The sequence below is a fragment of the Bos indicus x Bos taurus genome, chromosome 2, assembly GCF_003369695.1.
Source record: "Bos indicus x Bos taurus breed Angus x Brahman F1 hybrid chromosome 2, Bos_hybrid_MaternalHap_v2.0, whole genome shotgun sequence".
Classification (NCBI taxonomy): Eukaryota; Metazoa; Chordata; class Mammalia; order Artiodactyla; family Bovidae; genus Bos; species Bos indicus x Bos taurus.
The window spans coordinates 135306807-135331349 of NC_040077.1; the positions used below are offsets into that span (position 1 = coordinate 135306807).

General features: G+C 57.2%; 1 protein-coding gene across 10 annotated transcripts in view; it reads right to left on the reverse strand.

Annotated features, from left to right (window-relative positions):
* CROCC (ciliary rootlet coiled-coil, rootletin) overlaps window positions 1-24543 on the reverse strand; it is a 51163-nt gene that overhangs the window by 5686 nt on the left and 20934 nt on the right. For 7 of the 10 annotated variants that reach the window (XM_027522472.1, XM_027522418.1, XM_027522409.1 and 4 more), the window contains 17 exons: window positions 23436-23618; window positions 22222-22366; window positions 21475-21621; window positions 20942-21172; window positions 20049-20242; window positions 19733-19860; window positions 18628-18797; window positions 16590-16769; window positions 15737-15871; window positions 15160-15303; window positions 14016-14254; window positions 13363-13522; window positions 10958-11125; window positions 9389-9740; window positions 1914-2083; window positions 1579-1699; window positions 1243-1460 (listed from right to left, as the gene is read on the reverse strand). In XM_027522472.1, the coding sequence (XP_027378273.1) occupies window positions 1243-1460; window positions 1579-1699; window positions 1914-2083; window positions 9389-9740; window positions 10958-11125; window positions 13363-13522; window positions 14016-14254; window positions 15160-15303; window positions 15737-15871; window positions 16590-16769; window positions 18628-18797; window positions 19733-19860; window positions 20049-20242; window positions 20942-21172; window positions 21475-21621; window positions 22222-22366; window positions 23436-23618 (3085 nt within the window). The remainder of the gene's footprint in view (window positions 1-1242; window positions 1461-1578; window positions 1700-1913; window positions 2084-9388; window positions 9741-10957; window positions 11126-13362; window positions 13523-14015; window positions 14255-15159; window positions 15304-15736; window positions 15872-16589; window positions 16770-18627; window positions 18798-19732; window positions 19861-20048; window positions 20243-20941; window positions 21173-21474; window positions 21622-22221; window positions 22367-23435; window positions 23619-24543) is intronic. The other 3 variants (XM_027522483.1, XM_027522454.1, XM_027522444.1) reach the window with 2 other exon arrangements.

Sequence of the window (24543 nt, forward strand, 5' to 3'; positions counted from 1 at the left end):
GCCCCCCGTCCGTGGGCTCGAGCCCCAGCCCTGCCGTGTCTGGGCCCCGCTGCCCCACACTGGCTCCTGCCCAGCTTTGTTCCTGGCCACCTCCCGCGCCCCTGCGGCTGGGCCCACGGCCAGAGCTGGAGCCGCAGACACAACAAGCCAGCTCAAGCTCGGCCCGGAGCCAGAGGCTGGGGGCGGGCTGCGGGGGCAGGCAGGAGGGCCAGGGGAGAGGGGGGATCTGTGCCTGCAAGAAGAGCTCAAGGCTCCAGCAGCCTGACCGTCAGTACCAGGGCCCGTGTGCCTGCCCCAGACACACACACACACACAGGGACACACAGGCATCGCCCAGACACACATAAACCCCCAGAACAGCCCTGGTGTGACTACACAGAGACAAAGGAAACAGGCCCTGTGAGCACCGTCCGTGAGTTCCCAGTGTGCGTGCACGGCCTCCAGGAGAGAATTACTTGTCTCCCCCTTTCATAGATGAGAAAACTGAAAACCACAGGGCGAGGCAAGAACTCAAACCCATGTCTGTCAGCTGTAAGTGCCCAGAGTCTTTCTTCTATAGCCTAATGACCTCAGCGTGAAACCAGACAACAAAATCTGAACGTGCTTTTGGAGAAAGTCACAAGCCAATCACTTCAATGGGTGCTGAGAGACCCACGCAGACAGAACACAGACATGCACGGGAGCACTCACAGGCATCCACGCACAGGAGCACGCATGGGAGCACTCACTGACACACAGGCAGGGAGCACTCACTAACATCCATGCACTGGAATGCTCAGACACCCACGCACGGGAGCACTCAAGGGAGCACTCACAGGTATCCACACACGGGAGCACACAGACACCCATGCATGGGAGCACACAGACACCCACACATGGACATCCTTGTGTGGGAGCACTCACTGACACACAGGCAGGGAGCACTCACAGACACCCATGCACAGGAGCACTCACAGACACCCACACACGGGAGCACTCACAGGTATCCACACATGGGAGCACTCACAGACACACACACACGGGAGCACACAGACACCCATGCATAGGAGCACTCACAGACACCCACACACGGGAGCACTCACAGATATACATGCACAGGAGTAGTCACAGACATCCACTCATGGACAGGAGCACTACAGATACCCACACACGGGAGCACTCACAGGCATCCACTCACGGGAGCACTACAGACACCCCCGCAGGCATATCCAGGCCCCCACCCGCCGCCCTCCCCCTGCCTACCTGGCTGGCCTGGAGCTCGCTCTCGGTGGCCTGCAGGCTTCTCTCCAAGGTGGCCACGCGGTCCAGCACCGCCCGGCGCTCCCGCTCAGCCCGCCGCGCGTTCTCCTCCTGCTGCACCAGCTCGGCCTGCACCCCGCTCAGACGCCCATCCACGCTGCGCCGGGCTGCGGCCCCAACCTGGCCCGTCAGGCTTGGCCGAGACCTGAGCCCTTGGAGCCCTGGGGGTTGGGGGTCTGGACGCGAGGTCTCCCCACAGAAGGGTCCCCTGGAGGAGACCACCTCCCGCCTCCGTGGGAAGAGCCCAAGAGCGAGGTGAGGATGCTAGGGTAGACTCACCTTCCTCACTCTCGACCACGGCCTTCTCCAGCTGCCTGGCCCGCAAGGCCGCGCCGTCCCGTGAGGCCTCCGTCTCAGCCAGCTGCTGTCTCAGGGCGCTCGTCTGGATGCGAAATTCATCCTGCAGCCCGGGGGTCGGGCGGGGAGGAGACCGGGGAGGAGACCCAGCTCTGACTGCGGCTCCCTCCGCAGCCCCTCGCCCCTCACTCGCTAACCCTGGGCCCCCTCCGCAGCCCCTTGCCTCTCATCCGCTCTCTCTGGGCCCCCTCCGCAGCCCCTCGCCCCTCATCTGCTAACCCTGGGCCGCGGCTCCTATGCAGCCCCTTGCCCCTCACCCGCTCTCTCTGGGCGCCCCGCAGCTCCTGCACGAACTCTTGCAGGGCCCCCCGCACTGCTTCCGGGTCCAGGTCTGCAGGTGCTGGGGAGATGGCCGGTCCTGGGGAGGGCGGCTGGGACCCGGGGCTGCGTTCCATGGGGTCGGGGCTACTGAGCCCTTCCACGCTTCCTAGAGGAGGAGACACGCTGGGGGACACAGGAGCCACTGGCCTCTGCTGTCTGCGGGGTGTCTGCACCGTCCCAGCGCATCGTGCCTACTGTGCCCCGCCGCCCCTGTGAGCTCCCCGGGGCACCTGCTGGGTCCACTCAGCCTCTCGCTTCACCTTCGATCAGCACTCACAACCCTCAAAATCACACCCCTGTGCTGGCCACCCCCTGCTGCTTCCCTAGCATCAGTCTCTCTCCTCATAAGCTGGCCAGTTGATACCACCCACAGCCACCGTGCTCTACAACATTCCTCCCTACAAAGGCGCTGGGGTCTGTGCATGTGCTATTCCCTTCTCTCCCCAAGACTTCTCTGGCCCATTCCTTTAGGCCTCAATGTAAAGAACACTCCTCAGAGGCCTCCCTGACCCCAGCCTTGGGTGGGGGTGAGCTCCTTCCCACCTCCTGGGGGTCCAGTGTCTGCCCCCCACCCCCAGACCACAAGCACCATGAAGGCTGCATCCCCAGGGCCCAGTCTGTGGGCAGACACTCCCTCGCTTCATTACCTCCCTGTACTGATGGCTAAGGGCTTCCCTGGTGGCTCAGATGGTAAAGCATCTGCCTACAGTGCAGGAGACCCAGGTTCAGTCCCTGGGTCAGGAATATCCCCTGGGGATGGGAATGGCAACCCACTCCAGTATTCATGCCTGGAGAAACCCATGGACAGAGGAGCCTGGAGGGCTACTGCCCATGGGGTCGCAGAGTCGGACATGACTGAGCGACTAACACGCGCTCTGAGAGCTCACAATGTGAGCATCTCCAGATGCTGGACCAGCGCTTTCCATACGCCACCTCTTTCCATCCTCACAGTAATTCCCTGAGAGGTAAGGCCCAATCTTCCCCCTTCACAGGCTGCACAGGCTCAGAGCAGATTCAGTCAGTTCAGTCGCTCAGTCGTGTCCGACTCTTTATGACCCCATGAACCGCAGCACACCAGGCCTTCCTGTCTATCACCAACTCCTGGAGCTTGCTCAAACTCATGTCCATCAAGTAGGTGATGCCATCCAACCATCTCATCCTCTGTCGTCCCCTTCTCCTCCTGCCTTCAATCTTTCCCAGCATCAGGGTCTTTTCCAAGGAGTCAGTTTTTCGCATCAGGTGGCCAAAGTATTGGAGTTTCAGCTTCAACATCAGTCCTTCCAATGAATATTCAGGACTGATTTCCTTTAGAATGGACTGGTTGGATCTCCTTGCAGTCCAAGGGGCTCTCAAGAGTCTTCTCCAACAGCACAGTTCAAAAGCATCAATTCTTCAGCGCTCAGCTTTCTTTGTGGTCCAACTCTCACATCCATACATGACTACTGGAAAAACCATAGCCTTGACTAGACAGACCTTTGTCGGCAAAATAACATCTCTGCTTTTCAATATGCTGTCTAGACTGGTCATAGCTTTTCTTCCAAGGAGTAAGCATCTTTTACTTTCATGGCTGCAGTCACCATCTGCAGTGATTTGGAGCCAAGAAAAGAAAGTCTGCCACTGTTCCCATTACTTCCCCATCTATTTGCCATGCAGTAATGGGACTGGATGCCATGATCTTAATTTTCTGAATGTTGAGTTTTGATCCAACTTTTTCAGTCTCCTCTTTCAGTTTCATCAAGAGGCTCTTCAGGCCCTCTTCGCTTTCTGCCATAAGGGTGCTGTCATCCGCGTATCTGAGGTTATTGATATTTCTCACTTCAATCTTGATTCCAGCTTGTGCTTCACCCAGCCCGGCATTTTGCATGGTGTACTCTGAACATAAGTTAAATAAACAGGGTGACAATATAGAGCCATGACGTACTCCTCTCCCAATATGGAACCAGCCCACTGTTCCATGTCTGGTTCTAACTGTTGTTTCTTGACCTGAATGCAGATTTCTCAGGAGGCAGGTCAGGTGGTCTGGTATTCCCATCTCTCAAAGAATTTTCCAATTTGTTGTGATCCACACAAAGTCTTTGGCATAGTCAATAAAGCAGAAGTAGATGATCTTCTGGAACTCTCTTGCTTTTTCTGATCCAACAGATGTTGGCAATTTGATCTCTGGTTCCTCTGCCTTTTCTAAATCCAGCTTAAACATCTAGAAGTTCACGTATTGCTGAAGCCTGGCTTGGAGAATTTTGAGCATTACTTTACTAGCGTGTGAAATGAAAGCAATTGTGTGGAAGTCTGAACATTCTTTGGCATTGCCTTTCTTTGGGATTGGAATGAAAACTGACCTTTTCCAGTCCTGTGGCCATTGCTGAGTTTCCCAAATTTGCTGGCATATTGAGTGCAACACTTTCACAGCATCATCTTTCAGGATTTGAAATAGCTCAACTGGAACTCCATCATCTCCACTAGCTTTGTTCGTAGTGATGCTTCCTAAGGCCCGCTTGACTTTGCATTCCAGGATGTCTGGCTCTAAGTGAATGATCACACCATCATGGTTATCTGAGTCATGAAGATCTTTTTTGCATAGTTCTGCGTATCCTTTCCACATTTTCTTAAGTGATTTGCCTGGCCTCAAAGCTTGGAAGATCCAGGGCTGAGACTGGAATCCAGGTGCCCCTATTTCCCTGCAGAAAAACAAACTCTGCTTGGGAGATGATGGGCAGTGAAAAGGGGGGGCAGGGCAGTCAGGACGGCAGGACGGCACCTAGAGGTCAACCTGGGAACTGCAGGACGAGGAGTCCGCCTGCCCTTAGCATCCTCTGCCCAGTGACACCCTAACGGCCTCGTAGCTCCGTGAGCACCCAAAGGACCCAGAGCAGGACATGGACTCACTGCCTCATCCGTCACAGTGAAGCCAGCACCTTGTGGGGGCCCGCAAGGTCTGCCTGAGCAGGTCCCGTGGCCGTCACTCCACCCCTCTCCACCTTGCCCACTGCATCCTGGCTGCCCGGTGGCCTCTGTGGGTCGCAGGGCGGGGGACCGCCACTCGGGACCCACCCACTCGCCCGCAGCCTCTTCTCCCTTCTTTCCCTACCGACCACCTCCTCAGTGAGGCTCTCCCTGCCCTCCCACACAAACCCCGAGCCCACAGCGCTGCCTTATCTTTAACAACAAGCATTTTCTTATTTCTTTTGCCACACTGCACAGTTTGCAGGATCTTCATCCCCTGGCCAGAGATCAAACCCCTGCCCCTAGGAGCACAGAGCACTAACCAGTGGGAAGCCAGGGAATTTCCCCAAACACTTTTATTGTGATAAGACAAATATAACGAAACAGGGCTCCCTGACCATCTTTAAGTGGCATTAGTCATATTCACACTGTTTATATGAGCATCACCATCATCTGTTTCTAAATCCTTTCCATCACCCTGTTATGAACTGCATTCCCTCAAAATCCGTATGTTGGAGTCCTAACCACCATGCCTTAGAATTGGACCTTATTTGTCATGAGTTAAGATGAGGAGTCGTGTCTGACTCTCTGCAACCCCATGGACTGTAGCCCACCAGGCTCCTCTGTCCATGGAATTCTCCAGGCAAGAATACTGGAGTGGGTTGCCACTCCCTTCTCCAGAGAATTTTCCAGACCCAGGGATGGAACCCGAATCTCCCACACAGCAGGCAGATTCTGTACTGCCTGAGCCACCAGGGAAGCCCCATACTGGAGAAGGATGGACCCTAATCCAATATGACTGGTATCCTAATAAAAGGGGACATTTGGGGGACTTCACTGGGAGGCCAGTGGCTAAGACTCCATGCTCCCAATTCAGAGGGCCTGGGTTAGATCCCTGGTCAGGGAACTAGATCCCACATGTTGCGACTGAGACCTGGCCCAGCCACAAAGCGGGGCCTGGACACACCCTCAAGGAGAGCTCCAGGTGAAGACGGGGCACGCTCCGCCGCCAAGAAACTCCCACAGGCTTCGAGCCTGGAGCCAACTCTTCCCTCACTCTGCAGAGGAAGGGCCTAGGACTTCTGGCCTCCAGACCCACGAGACACAAATTTCTCTTGTTTAAGCCACTCAGTTTGTGCTGCTGTGTTACAGCAGCCCCAGCAGACAAATACAACTGCAAACTCCATAACCAGTGAGCAGTAATCCTCCCTTCCCCACACCTCTGGCAACCTCTAAATTCTGTCTCCATGAATGTCTATTCTAAATGTTTTCTATAAGTGTAATTATACTATATTTGTCCCTTTTTTTTTCTTTTGGCCATGCCAAATGGCTTACGGGATCTTAGGTCACTCACCAGGGATCGAACACACACCTCCCCATGCAGTGGAAGTGCCGAGTCTTAACAACGGGATCCCAGGGAAGTCCTTATATTTGTCCTTTTGTGACCAGCTTACTTCACCTAATATAACCCTATTAAAGTTCATCCATGTCGCAGCACAGATCGAGATGACCCTCTTTCTTAAGGCTGAATAAACTCCGTTGTATTCAAACACTACCTTAGCAACTCACCTGCTCACGCACACTCTGAGACGGTGTACAATGTCTATCTATTCAAATACTACATTAGCAATTCACCTGCTCATGCACACTTTGAGGCGGTGTACAATGTCTATCTATTCAAACACTACATTAGCAACTCGCCTGCTCACGCGCACTCTGAGGCGGTGTACAACGTCCACCCAGTGCCTCTTTTCAATTCTCTTGCGGATATACCTAGGGGTGGAACTGTGGAGTCATATGGTAATTGGGCTCCAAAATCACCGCAGACAGTGACTGCAGCCACGAAATTAAAAGATGCTTGCTTCTTGGAAGGAAAACTATGACAAACCTAGACACCATTAAAAAGCAGAGACATCACTTTGCCAACAAAGGTCCGCATAGTCAAAGCTACGATTTTTCCAGTATCCATAAACAGATGTGAGAGTTGGACCATAAAGAAGGCTGAGCACTGAAAAATTAATGCTTTTGAATTGTGGTGTTGGAGAAGACTCTTGAGAGTCCCCTGGACTGAAAGAAGATCAAACCAGTCAATGCTAAAGGAAATCAACCCTGAATATTCATTGGAAGGACTGATGCTGAAACTCCAACACTTTGGCCACCTGATTCGAAGAGCTGACTTATTGGAAAAGACTCTCATGCTGGCAAGGATTGAAGGCGGGAGAAGACACCAGAGGATGAGATAGATAGCATCACGAACTCAGTGGACATGAATTTGAGCAAACTCTGGGAGATAATGGAGGACAGAGTCTGGCGTGCTGAAGTCCCCGGGGTCACCAAGAGTCGGACATGACTCAGCAACTGAGCAACAACAACAAAAAATAGTAATTCTAAATTTTAGTTGCTTGAGGAACTGCCAAACTATTCTTTCACAGTGGCTGCATTATTTTACATTCCAACCAACAATATCCCTTGACTTTTCCTTACCTACTTTCTAGCCCTGGAGTCAAGGTGAGCCTGGGGTTAGGCTGAGACAAGATGAGGGCTTCCTGAAAGGCCGCCTCTCCCAGAGTCACCCCCTGGGCCTTGGGAGCAGATGGCAGGTGGGAGGATCTCTTCTGAAGTTCCTGGAGGGCGGTTGGGCTGAGTGTGTATCTTTCTAGGGTAGACATAGTGGCCACAGGCCGGAACAGAGGAGTGGGCAGCCGTGATGGGAGAAGGAAGAGGATGAGGAGCTGATGGAGAGAGGGCAGGAGTCAATCACAGAGGACAGACAGACCCAGGGGAGGTAAGGACGTTAAGATGCAGCACTCTCAGCCACTATGAAAAATAGTATGGAAGGTCTTCAAAAAATTAAAAATAGAGTTGCCATACGATCCAGCAATCCCACTCCTGGGCATATACCCAGACAAAAACATAATTCAAAAAGATACATGCAGACTGTGTTCTCAGTGGCACTGTTTATGTTAAGACATGGAAGCAGCCTAAATGTCCATCAACAGAGGAGTGGATAAAGAAGACGCAGCACATATACACAATGAACTACTGCTCAGTCACAAAAGAGAATAAAATAATGCCATTGGGAGCAACATGGATGTACCTAGAGATTATCACGTTAAGTGAAGTAAGTCAGAAAGAGAAAGACAAATACCATTTGATTTCACTTATATATGCAATCTAAAATACAGCACAGGGACTTCCTTGATGGTCCAGTGGCTAAGACTCTGCACTCCCAATGCAGGGAGCCAGGGTTCAATGCCTGCTCAGGGAACTTGCCCAGTTACCTTAAAATCCAGCACGCCAAAAACGAAGACGGAAGATCCTGCGTGCCGCAACTAAGCCCAAGTACAGCCAAGTGAATAAATAAATATTTTTTTAAATATATGGCACAAATAAACTCTTATGAAACAGAAACAGGGCCACAAAAATGGATAACAAACCTGTGGATGTCAAGGGGGAGATGGTTAGGAGAGTGATGACCTGGGAGTTTGGCGTTATCAGATATGAGCTAGTTTATACAGAATGGATAAACAAGGAACTATATTCAATATTCTGTAATAAACCGTAACAAAAAAGAATATTTTAAAATATACATACATACATAAAGTGAAGTAGAAGTCTCTCAGTGGTGTCTGCCTCTTTGCGACCCCATGGACTATAGCGATCCACAGAGTTCTCCAGGCCAGAATGCTGGAGTGGGTAGCCTTTTCCTTCTCCAGGGATCTTCCCAACCCAGGGATCAATCCCAGGTCTCCCACATTGCAGGCAGATTCTTTACCAGCTGAGCCACCAGGGAAGCCCAAGAATACTGGAGTGGGTAGCCTATCCCTTTTCCAGGGGATCTTCCCAACCCGGGAATGGAACCCAGGTCTCCCGCACTACAGACGGATTCTTTACCAGGTGAGCCACCAGGGAAGCCCAAGAATACTGGAGTGGGTAGCCTTTCCCTTCTCCAGCGGACCTTCCCTACCCAGGAATCGAACTGCTATCTCTTGCATTGCAGATGGATTCTTTACCAACTGAGCCATAGGGGAAGCCCACTTACATAGATATAACTGTATCACGTTACTCTACAAATTTGCAATTTGACATTGCAAATCAACTATGGTTCAATTAAAAAAAAAAAAAAAAAAGGAGCACCTTCCACTTCCTTTAAAAAGCACGTGTGCCCGTTTGCCTCAGTGAGGGGGAGGGGCTGAGATGGGCTCGGGGGCGTGGCCCGGCTCAAGAGGGCGGGGCTGAGATGAGCTCAGGGGGCGTGGCCCCGGCTAAGGGGCCGGAAAGTGACTTGGGCCCCAGGTGGGCGGGCTCTGCGAAGCCACCAGAACCAGCCACAGGGCGGGGTCATCAGAGGAGGGGTGGCCCGGCACCCTGGGCCCAGGGTGCCTCGTGGCGGGACAGAGCTAGGCCTATGGGCGGACGAGGGGCGGAGGCCCCGCAAGGCCCGCCCGCCGACCCCCGCCTCCGTTCTCACCTCCTGCAGGCGTGCCCCGGGCTGGGGAGCCGGCCACCGGCCCCCCGAGCCCCAGGCCCCGGCGCAGGGCCGATCGCAGGCCGGCGAGCTGGGCCTCTGCCGCGCGCCGCTGCGCCTCCACGCGGGCCCGCTCAGCCTCCAGGCCCTGAGCCCGGCCCTCGGCTGCGCTGAGTCGCAGTCCCAGGTCCGCGGCCTCGGCCCGGGCGGCCTCCAGCTTGAGTCCCAGGCTGCGGGCATGGTCCAGCTGCTGGTTCCGGGCGCCGCGCGCCTCCTCCACGGAGCCCAGCAGGTCTCGCTCCCGGGCCCGGAACTCGCTTTCTTGCTCCTGCAGCTTCCGCTGGGCCCCCTGGAGCTGGAGCGGGGACAAAGCCCAGGAGTAGGGGTCAGCAAAGCCACCCCTCAACCGACATCCAGCCTCTCGGCCCACGGGCCCAAAAGTAGGGTACACAGCACCTGTGGTCTCCACCCAAGCAGGAAATGCGCGAACGTCGTGAGAGTACGGAAGGAAACAGCGTTTCTCTCTACCTTCTCTGTAGGTGTCTTGCAGTGTACACCATTTATAAGTAATAAACTAACAGCTAAGGCCTGCACAGATAGGACTTACTAGTGCCAGGCACTAAGTACTTCCCCCCCACCCAGAAAATCAAATCTAATTACCACTATGAATCATCTCCATTTTACAGATGAGGAAACTGAGACACAGGGCAGTTATGTACCGTGCCCAAGGCCACAATGCTAGAAAACTGAGAGCTAGGATTCAAAGTCAAGCACCCTGGCCCCAGAGCCTTTTCTCTTAACCACTAGACCGCAGTGCCTCTCGTGCACATAATTTATCAATGAATCAGAAAATGACAGGAAGCACTAAAAACTCCTTAGGAGCGACATGCCTGACGACACACACGCCTCTGGTTCTGAGAATGAGCCAACCCCTCACTCACTGCCTTAGTTTCACTGAACACCATCCACCCTGGATGCCGAGACCTGCTCAGGGCCTGGTATACACCCCCCATTCTATAACTGCTCTGAGGCACAGAGAGTTCGAGTGACTCAGTCAAGGTCACACAGTAGGTTCAGTGCCAGAAAAGAGTGGAAAGAGTGTCGGCTTTGGAGTCAGACAGACCTGGGTGGCTGTGTGACCTTGGGTAAGTTCCCTTGACCTCTCTGAGCCTCAATATCTGGTTCTCTCTCTAAAATGGGGCTAATTATACCTACCTCATGAGACTGCTGGGAGAATCAAACAACTTTCTGTCTACAAAGCTCTCCCCACCCCTGCTACACAGTTCTTGTCATTATTATTATTATTATACTTGGGGAAGAAAGGAGTGGGGATCAGGGACCAGTCCTAAGGAGTGATCTCTCAGAATGACTCCAGCGCGACTTCCCTGGTGGTCCAGTGTTAAGACTCTGTTTCCACTGCAGGGGTCATGGCTCAATTCCTGGTTGAGGAACTAAGATCCCACATGCCAAGCAGCACGGCCAAAAAGAAGACTCCACTATTGGAGTCCCCAGCCCCTTCTAACTGCCTGCGAGGACCCTCCCGTCCAGGCCGCCTGCCCACCATCTGGTTACCTCCTGCCGAATTGCCTCCAGGTTGGCCTCGCCCTGCAGCAACTTCTGTCGCAGGCCCAGGGCCTCCCGTCTGCCCTCCTTCTCTGCCCGCTCGCCCAGCGCCAGGCGGCCCTGCAGCTCCAGCAGCTCTCGGCCCAGCCTAGCATTCTCGCTGTCCAGCATCTTCATCTGGGAGAGAATGGGCACAGGCAGGACGGAGGACCCTTCTCAGCACCATGCTCCCTTTGAGTCCAGGGTGCCCGTGAGTGCCACAGGCTCCAATGGCAGTCCTTCAGCTCTGCCCCATGACCCTCCCAGTCCAAACCTGGCACTGAGGGAACTCAGGACCCGCTGCTCTGGAGACCACGACCACGTGTGCGTGCTTACTGTCCGACTCTTTGCAGCCCCATGGACTGTAGCCCACCAGGTTTCTCTGTCCATGGAATTATCTGGGCAAGAACACTGGAGTGGGCTGCCATTTTCTCCTCCAAGGGATCTTCCTGACTCAGGGATGGAACCCACATCTCTTACATCTCTTGCATTAGCAGGCAGATTCTTTACCACTGAGCCACCTAGGAAGCTCTAGGGATACATACATTGAACACAACCCTAATCCACTGGAAGCCCGTGCCTGATAACTGCAGCCAGGTCAGACACCTGGGCACCAGTGAGCTCAGTGCACCACCTAATCATAGCTACCTACCACGGAGAGTGGTAGGAGTTCTGCAGGGCAGGGACTCCGGGGCATCTTTCACCTCCACAGTGATGCCTAACTTGTATGGAGTGTCTATCACACGTCTGGGTCATCTTTCGCCTCCACAGTGATGCCTAACTTTTGTGGAGTGTCTATCACATGTCTGGGGCATCTTTCACCTCCACAGTGATGCCTAACTTTTGTGGAGTGTCTATCACATGTCTGGGGCATCTTTCACCTCCACAGTGATGCCTAACTTTTGTGGAGTATCTATCACACGTCTGGGGCATCTTTCGCCTCCACGGTGATGCCTAACTTTTGTGGAGTGTCTATCACACGTCTGGGGCATCTTTCACCTCCACAGTGATGCCTAACTTTTGTGGAGTGTCTATCACACATCTGGGGCATCTTTCACCTCCACAGTGATGCCTAACTTGTATGGAGTGTCTATCACATGCCTAGCCCTATTCTAAGTGCTTTGGTCATGTGAACTCATTAATACAGGATACGTACTGACATCATCCCTCTTTAACAGACAAAAAAATGAAAACTCAGAAAGGTGAAGTGACTTGCCCAGTCACACAGCCCACAAGCACCACACTGGGATTTGATCTCAGACAAATGGAATCAAAGGGATGTTTCTAGCCTCCTATTTCCCCAGGAGCAGGTGGGGCTGAGGCCTACCTACCCTGCAGCACCATAGCAAAGGGAACTTTAAAACGTGCTGTCTCACCCAAAACCCCAGCAAGAGCCTGGCACACGGGTGTGAGCTCCCTTCAGAGAGTCCTGTGGTTTCCCAGGACTTGAGCCTCACAGGAGGGGGCTTGGGTAGAGGGGTGCATTGGTGGAAGGTAGGGGGGATCTGTTATTCAGGCTGTAGTATCTCTGGGGGAGGCAGAGCCTGGGTGCCAAAGGGGGCTGTTTCCTGTCCTGCTGGTCTTCTGGAGTGGGGAAGCCTGAGTCTCAGTGACCAGGGCAGTGCCCAGTATACCGTGGGCACTTGTTAAATGCTTGCTGCTTTTGACGACCTTGGAGATCATCTAATTCAGAGCTCTGCAAACTGCAGGCCAAGATTCCACAGGCCAAATTCCACTAGTCACCTGTTTCTATAAGGGTTTGAGCTAAGGATGGTTTGTGTTTTTAAGTAGTTAGAAATGACTCATTTTTACATGGTTGAAAGAAAAGCAAAAGAAGAATATTTCTGACACGTGTAAAGTATATAAAATGCAAATTTCAATGTCCACAGGCAAAGTTTTAAGGGAACACACTCCACTCACGTAGGTACCATCCAGGCCTGCTTTCTCCCTATGATGGCAGAGTAGAGTAGTCGCGACAGAAACTGTAAGGCCCAGGAACCTGGAAATATTTACTATTGGGAGCTTTTCAAAAAAACGGTTTGCCAGCTCCTGACCTAGTTCATGGGATCTGCACCTCTGGTTGTTCACAGATTCCTTTGAGAACTGGCTAAGAGCTCCGGACCCAATCTTTGGAGATATGTGAACAAATGTGTACACGAAAGTACACACACACGCACAGTTTCATGGTTTGAGGACTCCTCAAAGACCACCCATTAATACCAAGGACAGGTAACAGGCCTTGTTACAGTTCAAGCCCTTGGTTTTGACTACGAGAGGGGCCGCGGCTCCAGGAAGGGGGTGCGGTGGACTTCAGGCGCACAGCGAGTGCTGGTGGGGGGACAGGTGAGGGGACGGGGGTGGGGTGGGTGGGGTACCTGCCGCCGGAGCTCCTGCAGCTCCCGCCGGGCCTCCAGCCGCGAGCGCTCCACCTCCTGCAGCCCGGCCCGCAGCTCCCCGGCCTCCTTGCCCACAGCCACCCGGGCCTCCTCCAAGAGCACCAGCTTCTGCTCCTTGTCCTCTTTGGCAAGCTTCAGGCTGGAGGGGGCAGAGGGCAGAGGGCAGAGGTGGCCCCCGGTACTGGGGAGGGTACCCTGAGTGACCCTGTACAGCAGCCCTTCCCCTGGTTTCTGGAGTGGCTCTGACAGCCTCCTGCCTGCAGGTGCCCATTGCCGCCTGCCAAGCATTCCTCCCCTGGGCCAGGCCCTCCAGGGACGGGGAGCAGACCCTCGGTGGGGAGAGGTGGACAAGAGGGCACACTGGCTTCCAGGGCGATGCCGGTAGGTGGGGCCAGGGTCTGAACAGCCCCCCAACCAGACCGGCCATCACCACTCCCCTTCCTGCAGGGAAGGAAAATCACCTCAAACCAGGCAAGTCTGAGCTTGCTCGGAGGGTAGAGACACCCCACCTGTGCGATTCCCCCAGAACCCTGGGGGTGCAGTTAGTCCCGGGGATGAGGTTCAGGGAAGTGAGGGGCGGAGCTTGGTGAAGGGGCGGGGCTCAGTAAAGGGCCCGCCGGCCGAGACCCCACCTGACCCGCTCGCTCTCTGCCGTCTTCAGGGCCGCGCGCAGCTCCTCGTTGGAGCGTCGCAGGGCCTCAATCTCCCTGACGCCCTCGCTCAGGCTGCGCCGCAGCTCGGCCACCTCCTGGCGCTGGGCCTCGCGGCTGTCCTGGCCCTCCCGCACCTTGCGCTGGGCCTCCAGCAGCTCCCGCCGCAGCCCGCTGCGTGCCTCTTCCAGCAGGCGCAGCTGGGTCCGAAGCTCTTCTGCCTGTGAGGACAGCGGGTGTCCACAGCCGGGGGCCGGGCCCCCTCGGGCTGGGTGCGAGCCTGCCCATTCCCGTCTCTGGGGCCACAGGGCGCCTGCCCCATCCCTCTGCCGCGACTGGGCCTGCAGGTGAGCAGGTTATGATTTGGGGCAAAGCATGCTGGAGTCAGCGGTGCTCTGGCCTGAAAGAATCATCAACCAGGGCTTCCCTGGTGGCTCAGACGGTGAAGAGTCCACCTGCAATGCGCGAGACCCGGTTCAATCCCTGCGTCAAGAAGAGCCCCTGGAGAGCAGAACGGCTACCCACTCCAGTATTCTTGCCTGGAGAATTCCATGGACAGAGGAGCCTGGTGGGCTACAGTCCCTGGGGTCGTGAAGTCAAACACAACTGAGCAACTGACACTACTGCCACCTAATCATCAGCCAAGAGCGCCCTGCAGGGATTCTCGTGGTGGTCCAGTGGTTAGGACTCCACACTTCCCCTGCAGAGGGCACGGGTGTGATCCCTGGCTGGAGAAGTTGCCACATGCTGTGCAACGCAGCCCCCCCAAAAGATCGGTCAACCTAAGGATCAACCTTAACACGTTATTGACCAGAGATGTATTAATACAACTTCTGTTACCTGAACGTGTTGACCAAAGACGTCTCAATATTCACTTACAAATTGCTGGCCACAGGCATCAGTTTCCGCAAAAATCCCTGGTCAATAACGAGTTAAGGCAGGGGCCCCGCCAACCTTTCTGTGAGAGCTCAAGCTCCACATGTACACAGAAGGCCCTTAATAAATGTTTGCTGCTTCCCTCCCTTCCTTCGTTCCCTTACTCTCAAGGGCACCTTCTGGGCCCCCAGCAGCCTCAGCTGTGCTGCGCAGAGGGGCGAGCAGGCAGGCGGGCGGGTGGGCGGCTCACCTCGCGCAGGCAGGACTCCCGCTGGCGGCCCAGGTCTCCGGCCTGCTCCCGCAGCCTCTTCACCTCCTGGGCATGAGCCGCAGCGGCCTCCTCCAGCTGGGCCCGCAGGTCCCGCAGCTCGGACGTCAGGGCGTTCACGGTGCTCTAGGATCGATGGCTCCTCAGACTTGGCGCTGTGGTGTCCGCCCCCGCCCTGCCCCCGCCAGCCCGCCCCTGACTGCTGCTGGGCTAGCAGGGCACTGTCCACTGTCGGCTCCCAGCACGGCCCCGCACGCCGGCCCGTCAGGCCCTCTGTGATCTCCTGACACCCAGCAAGTGCTCTGCACGCAGCTCGTCTTCCCCAGGCTAGGGGTTCACAGGGCCCAGCTGTATCCTCTGCCTCCAGTGGGGACCCCCAAGTAAGGCTGAAGCCTCCTGCACAGCCTGGAAGCTGCCGCAGTGCACAGCCACGCCTCCGTCCCCAAGCCCCGCCCCTGCCCGGGCCACGCCCACCCAGGGGCCACACCTCCGCCACGCCCTGGCCTATGCCCGCCCGCCCAGGCCACACCCCCACCCACCCCGACCCCGCCCGCCCTACCCTGTCCTGCTCCTGGCGGTTCTGGGCGTCCCGCTTCTGTCGCTCCATCTCCAGGGAGACGGCGGCCAGGCTGTGCCGCGTCCCCATCAGCTTCTCGGACAACGCCGTCTTCTCGGACTCCTTTAGGGACAGGGCCTGGGGAGAGGCGGGAGCAAAGGGCTCAGGGCCCTGGGAGGTCCTGGGGGATGCTTGGGCCTTTCCCCACCCTGCCCTGGGAACGGTGCCCCCGGGGGCTTGGGGCCCTGACCGGCCACCGCAGGTGGAGCCAGGGTCAAGGCGCAGCCCCAGGAAAGCGCTGGTGCACTGTTGTTACAACAGCAGTTACAACCTGGACACAGACACAACCTAAGAGATCGCACATCCTGAAGGGCCTTTCATTACTCCCATTTTACAGATGAGGCTACTGAGGCTCAAAGAGGTAAAGTGACCTGCCCTGGGTTACGTGGCGGGTAAGGAGAGATGGGCGAAGCCTGCCCTGTCTCCATTTCGTTACAGAAGGTCAGGAGTTAGTTCTTTCTGAGGAGGGTCAGCTGCTGCACGTGGGCTCCGTGGGGACAGCTCGTAGGCAGTCACGGGGACGCCACACCGGGCCCGGGGTGGAGGAAGGGTGAGCGGAGGGGGTTAGCTTTTCGGGAACAACACTCATGGTGTCAGGATTGTGGTGGTTATGCATTACGCTCCCGCCGTGTGCCAGGCCCACCCGCTGGACATGGGGATCTTGGTGACGCCTCACAAATGCCCCTTGAGTTCCCACTGTGAGGTGAGGAAACTAAGGCCCGGAAAGGACTCCTGGCTGCAAGCCTGGGTGGCGAGCAGGGCCTGGCCCCTCAGGCGGCCGCCGGAGCCCACGCACCTGCTGCTTCTCAGTCTCGGCCAGGAGCAGGCCCTCGTCACGCTCCTGCTGCAAGGCGGCCATCTCCTCACTCAGCTCTTCCTTCTCGGCCTCCAGCCGGGCCAGCAGCTCCTCCCGCTCCCGCTGGAGCTGACCCTGCAGGCGGGCCCGCTCTGCGCCCAGCTCCCGCCACGCCGCCTCCTGAGGGCCAGGCAGAGGTGTGCGTGACCCACGCGGCTGGGCGGGCAGCTGCTCTCCACCCTCGGGGCGGCCGGGCCTCGGGGCAGGTGGGGTAGGTGAGAGGAAGGGTTATGACGGGGACATGCCGGGGCTGTGCAAGCCCCAAGGAGCAGCAGCTAAGTGGGCTGAGAGGATGGGGGCTGAGTGGAGCGGGAGCAGAAAATGTTTCCTGGAGGAAACAAGCAGCAGTCAGTCAGGTAGAGAAAAAAGAAAAAGGACCCTGGGCCAGAGTACAGCCCCAGAGGCAGCTTGGAGGAAGGAGGAAGACGAACAGGGAAACCGTGATGTTTACGGTCCCTGGAGCTCGAATTACAAGGTGGACAGGGTGAAGGCCAGGGCCAGAGCCACACGGAGCAGTCAAGCCAGACCACGCCAGACCAGTGGGCGTTCGGGAGGAGTGATCTGATTCCTAGGGACAGGAGAGTCCTCAGGCAAGGGTGATGAGGGGCAATCTGAAGTTTAGAACAGTGGGTTGCTGTGGGCTTCCCTGGTGCTGCTAGTAGTCAAGAACCAACGTGCCAGTGCAGGAGACATAAGAGACTCGGGTTCGATCTCTGGGTCAGGAAGATCCCCTGGAGGAGGGCATGGCAACCCACCCTGGTCTTCTTGCCTGGAGAATCCCACGGACAGAGGAGCCTGGTGGGCTACAGTCCATGGGGTCGCAAAGAGTCGGGACACGACTGAGCGACTTAACACGCACACACGCAGAGCGTGGAAGAAGGCCTGGGACCAGGGGTCTGGGCAGAGTGTGCTGGGTTGGCAGTGAGGACTGAGGAGGCCTGGGTCTGGGAGCCACAGATCTGCTGACATTAAGAGGCCGAGTCTGGGGTTGCAGGGAGAGGGAGGGTGGGCACAGAGTCTGGCCCCCAGGACTAGGTGGGTGAGACCCACAGGCAGCACAGGCAGAGCCCACCCGGGGCCTGAGGGGGGCGCCTGGCCCCGCACACGTCCTAACAGCTGTGAGGACTCCCTGCATAAAACGCGGTGCCACCCCTGCTGGGGGAGGGGGGCTCCATCCATCCAAATCCAAGAAGACGGGGTGCGTGGGCCCCTGGTGGAGGGGGCCACAGTCCGAACCCTCTGTCAGAAGCAGCCCAGTCCAAGACAGGTGAGGCAGGGCCCTGCCCAGAGGCCAGCCCAGGGAGTGTTTCAGTGCAGTAACCACCACCAGCATCCAGAAAGCGCCTGCTCTGTGGGAAGCCGTTCGTATGGTTGGGCTGGCCAAAAAGTTCATTCAGGTCTGCCATTCCATGCCAAACAAGCTTTCTGGCCAGCCTCAAACTATCACCGTCCCCCACGGTTACGACGAGGAAGTGAAGGCACAGAGGCCTTTGGTAGCGAAACCAGCAGGCGGCCAAGGTCAGGTCTGAGCCGGGCTACACAGCTCCAGAGCCGGTGTGCTCAGACACCACTGCTCTGTTCTTTCAGTGACCCGGCCCCTCACTTTTCTATGTGATCTGGTCTCCAGAATTTACTTTCATATGCAAATAGCACTTCTTCACAAATTAAAGTGCTTTCCTGCTATACATTACATCAACATTTTCCAAACATGTCTGTGGACCTCCTGCCTCGGATCACCAGGGCTGAAACAGACTGGGGCCTGGGAATCTGCATGGTTGATAAGAAGGGGCCCCTGATGGATCCTCCCAGCTGCCCATAGGACCTCTGAAACACAGATGAAGTTCCATTTCACAGATTTGGAGACTGGGGCAGAGTGAGAGGGCTGACTTGCCTGAGGTCACAGAGGAGCTAAAGCCAGTGGTTCAGAGCCACCCCCCACGCAGCCCTCCCCAGTCTGCCCCAAGCCAGCAGCCCGAACCTTCTCTCGCTGGAGTCGCTGCAGATCCTCCTCGTGGGCTGCCCGCTGCTCCCGCAGAGAGGAAAGGGCCTCCCGCTCAGTCTGAAGCAGCTTCTGGGCCGTCAGCTCCTTGTCCAGAGCAGCCTTCTCCTCTGCAGCTGCCATCTGCTGTCGCAGGCCCGCCAGCTCCCCTGTACAGGAGAGATGGGATGGAGTCAGGTTTGGGGGGAACTCCCCAGTGGGCCAGCAGACACGGGCCAGAGGAGCCACAGGGGCAGAGTCCCAGAGGGAAAGGGTCCCTCTGGTATCAAGGCTGAGTTCCCTTGGAGAGCCTCCTTGCCCTCTCTGGGCCAGTTTCCCCATCGGCTGCATGGCCCAGTGGCCCTACCCACCTGGAACGCCATCGAAATGCTGAAGAAGGGGCCCCAAAACGGGGAGGACACAAACATACGGCAACCCCCGTCACTGAGCGCTTACTCGCCAGGCACCTGGCGGGCACGTCACAGCTTCACATCACGCCTAGGCGGCTTACCCCCACTCCCCAGATGAGGACAGGGAGGCTCAGGGGAGACATGGGACCTCCCAAGGCCTCACAGCTTTCCGCAAGACGTCACCTTTAGTGACTGACTGCAATAGTATGCTTGGGGGACTGTCAGCACTAATGAAGATGGCCGCGACGAGGGTGTGCCCCACTGTGGGCCAAATCTAGAAACCATCCTGGGGGCTGGAGGCCACCAGGCACTGTCGGCATTCCCCTTCTTGAGGTGCTCAGTAAATGCGGAGCGAGAGAAAACCCCGAGTTCAGAGACTGCGGGCAGTGAAAGCCATCATAAAAGCAGCTGATGGCGGCTCCACAGAGAGTTCAGGGCTCTCTAAGGGTCCTGATGACGATAAACAGCAGGCATCAGGCCAAGGCCACGCTTCCCTCACCTCATCCTGATGCAGCCTCAGGAGGCAGGGCTCCTCATCTCTGTCAGATGAGGAGCCCGCAGCCCACAAAGAGGAGGGGCTGGGAGCTGGGTCAGGCAGAGCCAAGGATCCCAACTTCAGGGAGAGCCCAAGACTCCACGGGGTACGGTCTGGGTGGAGCCCGGTGTTCCCCGCCCCTTGCCCCAGGCCTGCCTACCGGTCAGGGCCTCCTTGGCCAGCAGCAAGGCCCGCCCGTCTGCCTCTAGCTGTTCCCGCCGGGACTCAAGCTGCGCCAGCTGCCTCTGCACCTCAAACAGGCTGCTCTCCAGGGCTTCCTTCTCCGATCTGCAGCACAGGCCATATCTGAGGCATGGGACCCAGCCCCTCAGGCCCCAGTGGATTCCGGGGTGTGGCCAGGCAGGGCCAGGTGCCACCCTACCTGCCCAGCCAGGTCCAATGCGTGGGTGGGGCTAGTCACCGGGCAACCCTGGCCAATCCCCCCGAGGGGGGCCAGGCAGAGCCCAAGGCCTTACCGCAGGCGTGCAGCCTCCTCTGACAGGGCCCGGCCTTCACGCTCGGCAGCCGCCAGCTGCACTGCCAGGCCAGCCCTCTCCTTGGCCAGCGCCTCCTTCTCCCGAGTTGCCCGCTCCAGTGCCTCCGTCTGCCGCTGCGTCTCCTGTCGGGCCTGCTCCAGCTGCTGCTCCCGCTCACTCAGCTGCCGGGAGAGCTGGCCCCCACCAGGTGCCATGAGCACCACCCCTGGGGTCTCCCCTGCTTATCCTGAAGCATCCCAGCCCCGGGCCTGATCCAGCCCTGGCCTGGCAGGCAGGAGACCAGGCTCAAGCCCAGGTCTCCCCTGATGTGCTGTGTATACCCTGACAAATCGCAGCCTTCTCTGGGCCTGCAGTGCACAGGGTCCTCGCTCAGTCTGGGCAGTAACCGAACCCTTGCTGTCCCCCCAGCACATCCAGGGAAGGCGGGTATATATAGCACAAACCACAGGAGAGCTGCCCTGCAGGCCACAGGGAGGGGCCTGGAGCCCGGCTCCCGCGCCACGTGGGCTGCTCGCTAGCAACCCCTCCCAGGAAGCCAGGCCCTCCGGGACAGGCACCCTAAGGTCCCTTCCAGCTATGGTTTCCCAGCACATCTGATTTCAGTTGTGAACTTCTCTACCGATTATCGTATCTTTGCAAAGTGGTGACTCATTTCTCCAAGTGTTTACACGGCGCACTCTTCAGAACAACCCTCTGGGAATAAGAACTACCATCCCTATGTTGCAGATGGGGCCACCAGGACATGGGGGCCTTGGGGAGCTTGCTCCAGGTCCCAGCTTGCAGAGGCGGGGCTGGATTTCAGCGGGGAATCAGGCTCCAGAGCCTGTGACTTCTGGCGTCTAGAAGCCCTCCAGAGCTGCCCCCTCACCCACCTGGGTGAGCTGCTCCTGCAGCCGGCAGCGCTCGCGGTGCAGCTCGGGGAGCTGGCGCTCCAGCGCCTCCCGGCCCCGCTCCGCCGCCCGCAGGGAGCCCTCCAGGCCCTGCCGCTCCACCTCCTGCTCCAGCCGCTCCTGCTGCAGCCGTTCCTGCTCCTCCCGAGACGCGGCAGCCGCCTGCTCCACCTGCTGCTGCCGGCCCAGCAAGGCCACCTTCTCCTCCTCCAGCTGCGGGTCAGGCGGGGCTGAGAGCAGGGGCAAGCCCAGCCCCCGTTCCAGAAAGGGGCCACCCGTCACCCACACCGGGCAGGAGGACAGGGGAGGTTCCTGAGGGCCAAGTGCGGGGCCGGAGGCCATCAGGCCATTGGGGAGGAGACACAGGGACCGCGGAGCTTCTTTTCCATCAGACCACGAGGAAGAAGACAGACAGAGTCCGAGACAGAGGGACAGAGGTATCCAGGGAGGGGTGGGCTGGGGCTGGGGACGCGGGGCGGGGGTAAGGCAGGAGGGTCCACAGGCCCACCACGTACCTGGGCGACGAGGTGGTTCAGAGCCAGCTTGTCCTGCGCCAGACCCTCATTCAGGGCACTCAGCTTGGACAAGGAGTCCCGCAAAGAGGCCTCCTCCGCCCTCAGCTTGGCCGTGGAGAGCTCGAGTGCCACGCGGCCGGCCTCCGCCTGCAGGGTCGGGACCAGCGGCCAGACAGTCAGGCGGAGAAAGCAGGGAAGAGATGCAAGGGACCCGGAGATGCGGAAGGATGAGGAGAAGGGTAGAGAGATGGGCGTAGAGAGAGGTATGGGGAGACAAGGCCCTCAGACAGGTTGGGGGACATGAGAAGGGAGACGCAACAGGAAACAGAAAGAATCCCTGCAGATGGCCTGCTGTCCACACAGAGCTGGACAAGGGCTGACAAGGCTGGCTCCTGCCACGGGGCACGGCCCGAGGTCAGAGGGTACTAGAGCGGGGTCGCGGGTGGGCCTGCTCAGGGCCTAGACCACAGGGAGTGGGACAGGCACCAACCAAGAACTGTGCCCCCAGCCCTCACAGACCCCAGGACCCGTGCCCAGAGATGGGGCTGGACGACTTGAGTCACAGGCCCTGCCCCAGAAGCATCTGGAAAAGCAGAGGTATGACCAGGCCTGGAGGGCAGTTCACTTACGGCTGTGATCAGAGGTCAGCCTGAGTCCAGGAGGAAGGGGTCAGTCTGTGGCCAGAGGGAGGAGGCCTGGGGCCAGGGCAGAGGTGGGCTTGTGGCAGGGTGGCAAACGGGGACCCACCTTGGCCAGCGCCTCGGCCACCTCAGCCTTCTCGGCCTGCAGCATGTCCCGCTGCAGCGTGGCACCACTCAGCGCCTCTCGCACCTCCACCAGCTCCTTCGCCAGCCCTGAGCGCTTCCCTTCCAGCTGCTCCAGTTGTCTGTGGCTGTGGGACAGAGGGCAGGGGGTGCTCCAGGTCACTCCCCTGAGTCTCCCACAGCCAGACATGCTGGAGCAGTGAGGGGCCAGGCACAAGGCAGGAGCCTCACCCGCAGGGGCAGCCAAGCCCATGGTGACTCTGAACCTCAGTTTTCACATCTGCAAAGTGGGTAACACCCACCTTGTGAAGTTGTTAAAAGGACGTGTGTCCTTATTGTAACCTGACATACCCCCCAAGGGCCTTCAGAAACAAGGATAATGTCCACTGCCACCACGTGCTGAACATCACTGTTACTTATGCCTCAGAGAAATAAATGAACAGCACAGGGGTTAAGAGGTTAACTCTGAAGGTTCATGGGGTCACAAAGAGTCAGACACGACTGAGCGACTGAAGTGAACTGAATGTTATATATAGCTTTGTGTTATAATATGAAGTTACATGTAACTATTATTTAATATTATATACGTTATCTTCCCTGGTGGCTCAGACGGTAAAGCGTCTGCCTGCCATGTGGGAGACCTGGGTTCGATTGCTGGGTCAGGAAGATCTCCTGGAGAAGGAAATGGCAACCCACTCCAGTAGTCTTGCCTGGAAAATCCCATGGACGGAGGAGTGTGGTAGCCTACAGTCCGTGGGTTGCAAAGAGTCGGATATGACTGAGCAACTTTGCTTGCTTTCGTATAAATGCTATGTATGTAATTACAGGGAAGTTATTATATATTATATATAACAACTACAGGGAAGCCTACCATGCTTCCATGTTGCCACACGTCCATGGGGTCACAGAGTCGGACACACCTTGGCCACCGAACAACAAAGTAACTCCTGTTATATTAGCTGTTATCATCCACACTCTACCTCCTACCAGCTCTCTGATCTCTGGGAAATGACTCCATCTGCCCAAGCCCCAGTTTCCTGTAGGTCTGGCTAGAAGACCCTGCAGCAGGGGGTGCGGTGAGGACTCCCTGAGACAGTAGGAGGCCCCAAGCACAGTCAGTGCTTCCCAAGCCCCCAGGGACAGCCAGGGCCCCAGAGCCAGCTGAGTGGCCCCGGCAGAGTGCCAGAAGCCACCCGCCTGCGCTCGAGCTCCCGGCGCGCCCGTGTGCGGTCCTGAGCCGCGTCCTCCCGCTCTTCCTCCAGCTGCTCCTGCTGGCGCCGCAGCTCCTCCTGGGCCGCCTGCAGCTTCTCCTGCTCCTGCCGCAGCTCCTCGACCTGCTGCTTGGCCACCTGCAGGCTGTGGGCCAGGTTGTCCTTCTCCCTGCAGGACGAGAGGAGGGGGCGCTGAAGGGGCTGCCAGGGCCCCTTCCACCGGGGAGGATGGCCACGTTACTGTCCTAGCCAGGAACCACAGACTGCCGTCTTCCGAGGCCTGTGCCTCCAGGAAGCCTTCCTCCCCCTGCACGTGGCCCACTCGTCTCCTCCACATCTCCCTGGAGCCGACTCTTTCCAGCAAAGAGAATCCAGATGTCCTTCTTCCTCATTCAGCCCACCTGGAGGCCCAGAAAAATGGGTGGAAGCCTTGCCATTGGGTGAAGAGGCCAGGCCAGGTTCCTGAGACATGTGGGCACCGTTACCGCCAGCTCTGCTGGCCCACCTCGCCGGGAAACGCCCCCTTATCACAGCCCGTGCCCTTCAATTCTGGGAGGCCCAACAGAGCAGGAGTGTCCAGATCCCAAGGTCTGCTGACCAGGCCAGCAGCACGTGGTAGCTAGGGCAAGGGAGGGAAGAGCCTCCTTCCAAGCCTGGAGTTTCTGGTTTAGGGTTGACAGCTGTCATATCCTCCAATGCCAACTCCCCTTCGCTCAAAATGGCAACCTGTAAATACACTAGGAACGAAGGCTGGCAGTAGGCAGAGGAAAGCATAACAGCGTGACATTAAGAAACACAGCAGAATGCAAAATGAGGCATTCACTAAGAATACAACTACAAAAAAGCACTCCTCCTTTGAAGGCATGGGAAGCACTGGTTTTGCTATCAGATGGACCAGAATCCCATCTCCTACCCCAGCAACATTGCTGTGACCTTGGGCAAGTCTCTCAACCTCAACAGTAACAGCGGTGAACTGCATGGGTTTGACAGGAAAACTGACTGAGACTATACATGCGAAGGACTTGGCAATGAGCCTGGCACACAAGAGGTGTACAGGGGACGTTTGCAAACTGTCAGGAAACACGATGGGAAGC